Below are 6,936 nucleotides of genomic sequence, written 5' to 3'. Positions count from 1 at the left end.
TTAAATTCGGCTTACCCGTCTGGTGAGAAGGGGGTGGATAGCTGGTGGAGGACAGGGGGTGTAAGGAGGTGGCAAGGGCCCGGGTTTGATGCCTCTGGTCCTCATGTAGGACAGGAACTGATCTGGGATTTCAGCGAGCACTTCTTTAGCCAGCCTAGCCATACTGAGGATGTGATTTCCTCGCCGGTCAATGTAGTCTCTGAAAGGAACAAACTGAGGGAGGAAAGGAGACCAGAGGAGGAAAGATCTGTGAAGGTTCTCAGTCATCCAGGTCATGGCTCATTCTGTTTCTAGTAACTGTTCACCACATCAACAGGCTTCTTTATTTCTCCCTTTTGGATGAGAGATGAAACATTTTCAAGATACACAAGCAAGTTCAGTTATATGTACACGTGAAAAAGGAGAAGAGGGAAGCAAGAAAAATAGATTCACTTTAAACCTGGTATTACAATCCATCCTGAGTGATCCGATCAGCTCCAAGTTCAGTCTATATATATACAGTCTATGTAGTGAATGCACCCAAATGCATCATGAATGCATCCTGAGCTCCATCACCCAGACCACTTGTGATCTGTTTGTGGCAACACTATCAACACAAACCACATCATAATGACTCAAATTGGTCAAATCTTTCTACAAAGCAGGGCTACACCAGATTCATAAAGCCGCTCTTGAGTCCTCTCTCTCGCTACTTCTCTCACACGCGCTTGTTCAGACCCACACAAACAAAAACACAGTGATATCCTACATTTGGAATCTCAAACTGAGTAAAAACAACATGATTTGGTCTTCACAAACATAAACGACAGTCGTGATTATTGCATTTAGAGCAGGGAAATGAGATCTGATCACATTGGTCACATGATACACATTCTGGATGCATTTGAATGTCCGTGTGCAGAAAAGTACCTAAAGTTGTCCACTTTTGATTGGATCTCTCCTGATTGATGTTAATACCAGGTTTGAACAGGGCCATAGAAGAAGAAAACTAGCAAAAATAAGGAGAATACAAGGAGAGGAGGGAAGAGAAGAGAAGAGGAAGCAAAGAAAGGAGAAGACTAGAGAAGAAGATATGTAAAATAGCAGTTGAGAGAAGGTGAGAGAGGAGAACAGAAAGAAAAGGACACATGAAAAAAAAGGGGGATGTAGTTTGTGGAAGTGATTTAGAGGGAAGGAGAGATAAATGGCAGACTGAGAACAAGAGCACAGCAGTTCATACACCATGACCTTTTCTCATTCATCATAAATCCAACACTTCTCTGGAAACACTGTGCTGAGCTCTCAGCTTCACAGCCGTGTCTTTCAGTACCTGAACAATGTCTCTCTCTGCATATCGTCCTTGGGAAGAGATCCTCTCCTCATCTCCGTCCAGCTCGATCATTTCTGAGGGGGGAAGCACATCCATCACACCCTGTCATGAGACTACAACCGCCACTGCGGCAGCCACGGCGAGCAAACATGACACGCAGTTTGTGCGATATAATCTGCTGAAGCCATTAGCGTGCCACTGGGGCTACATTGCCTCAGACTGTTGACAAAGCCAAACGCGACGTGAGTACACAGAATTTGAGTCGATGAGTGTGAAGCCATCGAGCCAACTTGCACACAGGGGAAACATAGGGAAGACATGCAAGAATATGTGTAAGCAGAGTCAGCGATGTGCACCATAGGGACGTAATGCGACCATGCACACTGACTTCACGGCCATGATAATTGTTGAATCTTGTTGACTTTGCAGGCTAATTGCTCATCGTGAGTGAGCTTGGTTTTACAGAGGACTGCTCTGTGAATGTTAAACATGAATGCCTTTGCAACAAAACAGCAGAAGAGGTGGCTGCTGTTGCTTTACAAAAAGATAAAAAGAAAACACACCACCTCTGGTCTGACAAATGAGAATTTTACCATCAACTTAAGCGGAGATTCTGGAGGGGAAATTAAGGGGAATAAGAATGGAGGAGAGAAGAAAAGAGGATCTGCACAAGGAAGAGCTGAACCATGTGGGAGGCGAGATAGGAAGTGGAATGAATGCAAAGGATTACAGCATGCAAATAAACACACACGCACACACACACACACACACACACACACACACACACACACACACACACACACACACACACACACACACACACACACACACACACACAAAGCCATGCAAACGTATATAGGCTCTTCACTCAGCTTACCATCAAATTCTGCTGGCCCAACCCCGACTATTATAATTGACATGGGCAGAGATGCGGCCTACAAAGGGATGAAAGAGACAGAATATGTGAATCAGAAGCAGGGAAGAAGCAGCGCTTATTCTTTTCACTATTCGCAATCTTTAACACGGCAGGACGTCAGTGAAATACCCCCATGACTTACTGACAGTAAGTTAATAGTCCTTACAACCGACGTTCAATGGAAAAAATGTTCTCCCATTGTTAAGACAGATGCGTTCATCCAGTTCAATCTGGACTCTGCAGCCACTTTCAGCCACTCTGCAGCGACTTACTTATTGTAAGTCGCTTATTGTAAGTCGCTTTGGATAAAAGCGTCAGCTAAATGAAATGTAATGTAATGTAATGTAATGTAATGTAATAAAGCCTCACGTCCCACCAGTTCTGGAGTTTCTAATTTCATGGATCTACGACTTTGTCTAAATCTCTCAAAAGACAGCTTCAAAATTACTCCCATTTACATCTTCCTCTGCCCTGTGCTGAAGCCCCACTCCCACAATATTGTTTATTCAGTCTTAGCTGAGCAGGACAGCACAGTACAGTTTAAGTGATAAAATGATGGATGGTGTTTCCAGTGTTTCATAACTTCCTGTAGTCATTAGATGGATGCCCAAATTGCCTGAGCTATGAGGGGCATGGATCCTCCGCGGGCCAATAAATAATTACTCTCAAATCTTACTTTACAATAACATTACATCACATGGGGGGGGGGGGGGGGGGGGACTGGTGGTGAGGCGATGCAGAGCAGTGAGTGCAAGAAACCAAGGCTCCAAGTATTTGGATCATGAGACCAAAATCATTACACACATTAACTCTGGTCGCTCTAATTACAAAGCAAAATTATTAGAGCCCAGCATGGGTGGTGGGCGCATGGGTGTGTGTGTGTGTGTGTGTGTGTGTGTGTGTGTGTGTTTGTTAGGGGGGTGGTGGGTGGGGAAGTGACCAGGTCGATGTATCTCTCCCCTCACTTCTCTCATTAGTGATGATAAGAAATGAGAGCGAGAGAGGCTTTAAAAGAGAAAGGCACCTGATGGACTGCTTCTCATATTCTCTCTTTCATATTGCTTGTTTGTTTGTTTATTGGGATTTCTATTTCTGAGTTTAATCATTGCTCGACCTCCAGGGCTCCGCACACGTTTGACAGTAAATGAACTGCATGAATAGAAGCAAACAATGCAAAGACTGCTGCTATTCTAAAGGAATTTTTACAGACTTGATGCACAAAAAACCATAAAGCAGAGGATCATTAGAATAGATCCAAAAGTTTACTTCTTTAAACCTGAAGCGCAGACGATAAAATAAACACAAATATAGTTTAAAATATGATCTGGTACTGTACATTGACTATAGACTCCTTGGTCTGTGCCATGTCCGTGATCACACCGTCAGAGATGATGAGCAGGATGAAGTACTGTGAGCCGTCCATCACCGCTGATGCATACCTGGCATAGAGAGAGAGAGAGAGATGTCAGAAGACTAATGAGCAAAAATAAAACACTGACACAAGGCTACTTAACTAATTAGTTAATTACATTTTGTCTTCTAGGCTAACATCTATGAGTATATTTAAGGGAGAACTCCAGTGACCAGATTGCTTGTTACTACAGAGCCTGTAAAAACTGTTGTATAATGTCCTTTGTGGCTCTAGGAAAGCTTTCTAAAGATTGAGTGGCTTCAGTTGTAACTCGTCATAAAGTCACTAGTCAACAGTCAGTCTGGGTTAGAAACTGGATATAAGATTTAAAAGTTATATCAGGAAAGGTCCAACTAAAAGGGCTTGTTTGAAGCTCAGCCCAGACTAGAGGCCAGTCAGTATACAGAGTCTCTCCACTGCTGCAACTACTTTAATCTTTTGTTCCTCATCAGTCTTGCTCAAATCCATCAAGTAATCCAAAATACAATATCAAAATACTGACTTGAACGTACCTCTGTCTCAGATCTCACTAATACCTTCAGTAATTATTAATATTAGGCTGTTATCCCTCAGATATTAATACAATTCTGACCAAGATGGACCATATTGAGAACAAATGGTCCAATAACAATGTGTGTGTCCGATGACATTTTCCAGTTCTTGGATGCATGTATTATTTTGAAAAAGCTTTTGCATTTAAAGGACAAGTAAAATATTATTTTAAATAACGTATAATTTAATTTAAGTACAATAAATCTGATGGAGAAAATCCTAATACCACGAAAAACTATTACAGGATAAACATAATCATGATCTAAAAAAAATAATCTCAAGGTTTATGCTTTAAATAGACTTACTGAGACATCTTGGTAAATCTTTGAGCTTAGCACTAACACATACAGCAGCTTCACTGACATGAACCAGGGTAAAATTTTGAGATGAAGTCAATTATTTGGGCTACTGGCCCCTGTGTTTGAGTCCGATGCTCCACAGACGTGAGTGTGGTACCATGCACCTATTCTCAGGCTAAGTGGGCGGACAGCACTCAGAGAGAGGGAGCGGATTGAAAGTCGATGATGAAAGGTGGGAAAAGTGCTTGTTACAGTCACTCTGTATGATCAGGTGACGAGATCTGGCGATAGGGAATGTCAGGTGGAAGTCAGAAAATAATGCACTAGATAACACTACATAGGTTTTTATCATCGGCTGAAATTGGGCAAGTGCTTCAGACAGTCCATGGAGTCTCGAATGGAAGTGTATATTATTCTCTTTGAATATTTAAAACAGCAGGAGAGCAGCTTCTTGCATTTATAATTTGTTGCCCCATAAAAGATTAACTACACTGAGCAGCCATATGTCATGTTAATCAGGTTTAGTTATTTTTAAACTGGAGGAAAGATTTTCCACTTCTATCTATAAGAATGTATTGACTACATTAACACGGATATTAACCTGATTGTGATTACAGTGAAATTGCACGGTCAGCCATGAGGTGTGGAGGTGGACCCAAAATGCGGAAGCAAGCTAAATACCCAAAAAGTGTCCTTTTAATAAGGGAAATGTAAAACTACAAAAGACAAGATACAAAAACAAAATCCTAAAAACTAGATTAACAGAAACAGAGAAAAACACTGGAAACCAGCAAAGACACCAACAAGGCTAAACTGAAAAAAACCTAGAAACACTAGGAAGGAGGCAACACTGAAAACATGATAAGTGAAATACTCTGATGAGCTAAAGACGGTGACGAGTCAACGACGATGAACTGACAGAGACAAAGGGAAGCACAGAGACTTATATACACAATGGAGGGAGGGATAATAGAACACATTAAGAACAGGTGCAGACTACCACAACAGCAGGAAACCGTCAAAAGCAGAAATTAAGTTACAGACACATTAGAAACATGATTTAAAAAATAGACTGGAAGCGGATCATTTTGGGAGAAACAACTGAACACAAACCTTAACACAAGAAAACAGGTAAAAGTCAATAAACTAAAAAGTCACATTTTTAGAGTTAATTTATACATATAGAGTTATTCTCATTATGTAGACATGTATCTGAATGTCTTTGAAACGTCCTATAGACGTTTTAACAGCATTTTGCCAAATCGCGAACAACAGTCACCAAACTGCACACAGGATGGCTGTGACACTCTGAAGAAGTCACATTTCGGGGGTGAGGGAGAAACCGTCGTTTAGCAGCATGTTTTATGGGAAATGGATATTAAGAAGGGTTTGGATGGCCTCAAACATTGAAAATGCAATAAAAAGATGTTGGATGTATAATGTAGTAAATGGGATGATGATACCAGTCATAATTACGCCATGCTCTTTAACATGTAAACAGGAACGGGGATTGAATATTCTTTTAGCAAATAATTGAAATAATGTCTTTTATAATAAGGTCAATAGTCAGAATATTGATTTCAATGTAAACATAGTCTAACATAATTTATTGACTGATGTGAAATGGTAGGAGGTTTTATAATTACTGTTATTCACAAAATGTTTGATATATTTTATAAAATATTTTAGATAACGTTTTTTTTCACTTCATGTAAGTTCAGTAGCCATCATCAGACTGGTCATCTCCTTAAACATCGGTCATGATCCAACACACCGCAGTAAATGTTGCTTCCTCTCAGATGACATAACATATAAGCATATTTATCTAAATCTCCACCCTCTGCTCCCCATATCATATTACAAGCACACAGACACACACACGCACACACACATACACACACACAGCACACGCACAACCACAATTTCAGAGAAATCGACAGACTTACAAGAGTTTCAGCTGCACAACTATACACTTTGTAGTGCCATACTTGAGGACAGTTGTTTGTGTGTGGTTGTGTGTGTGTGTGTGTGGGTGTGTGTGTTATTTTGTCTCTGCCGACATGTTCCTGATCACTGGCTGTGATTATAGTGGACCTACCTGGCCACATGGTTAATAACAGGGGAGAAGTGGGTGGGTCCGTAGAGTCGCACAGATTTGAGACTCTGGTAATAGGCCTCCATTACCCCCTCAATACCATTGCAGTAGGGGTTTTGTGGATTACCATTCTGCACAGAAACAAGAAGACAGAGCTACTGATAAGCAAACATTAGAATAATTTTCATTAATATATTTCATATGCATATTTCAGTTTTACGTGATCTAAAGTCATGACGGCCATCATTTTGCAACTGTATTGAAGTATATAAATATCTAATACTGTGGACGCTGGATGTGTAAGCTTAGAAAAAGGTTATTTTAGGATCATTTTAAATCTCCTGCATGTTGTTG

At 40.7% G+C, this 6,936-nt stretch overlaps 1 protein-coding gene across 1 annotated transcript in view; it reads right to left on the bottom strand.

Moving 5' to 3' along the window:
• Positions 1 to 6,936, bottom strand: part of LOC133955313 (copine-8-like) — a 68,070-nt gene continuing 61,134 nt past the window's right edge. Inside the window, exons 16-20 of the mRNA XM_062390100.1 lie at positions 6,586 to 6,713; positions 3,562 to 3,664; positions 2,187 to 2,244; positions 1,310 to 1,383; positions 1 to 213 (exon numbers count right to left, since the gene is read on the bottom strand). Of these exons, the coding sequence (XP_062246084.1) occupies positions 1 to 213; positions 1,310 to 1,383; positions 2,187 to 2,244; positions 3,562 to 3,664; positions 6,586 to 6,713 (576 nt within the window). The remainder of the gene's footprint in view (positions 214 to 1,309; positions 1,384 to 2,186; positions 2,245 to 3,561; positions 3,665 to 6,585; positions 6,714 to 6,936) is intronic.

Source organism: Platichthys flesus, chromosome 6 (genome assembly GCF_949316205.1).
Source record: "Platichthys flesus chromosome 6, fPlaFle2.1, whole genome shotgun sequence".
Classification (NCBI taxonomy): Eukaryota; Metazoa; Chordata; class Actinopteri; order Pleuronectiformes; family Pleuronectidae; genus Platichthys; species Platichthys flesus.
Note: the sequence above shows the minus strand (reverse complement) of the source record. Positions and strands in the feature narration are given on the sequence as shown.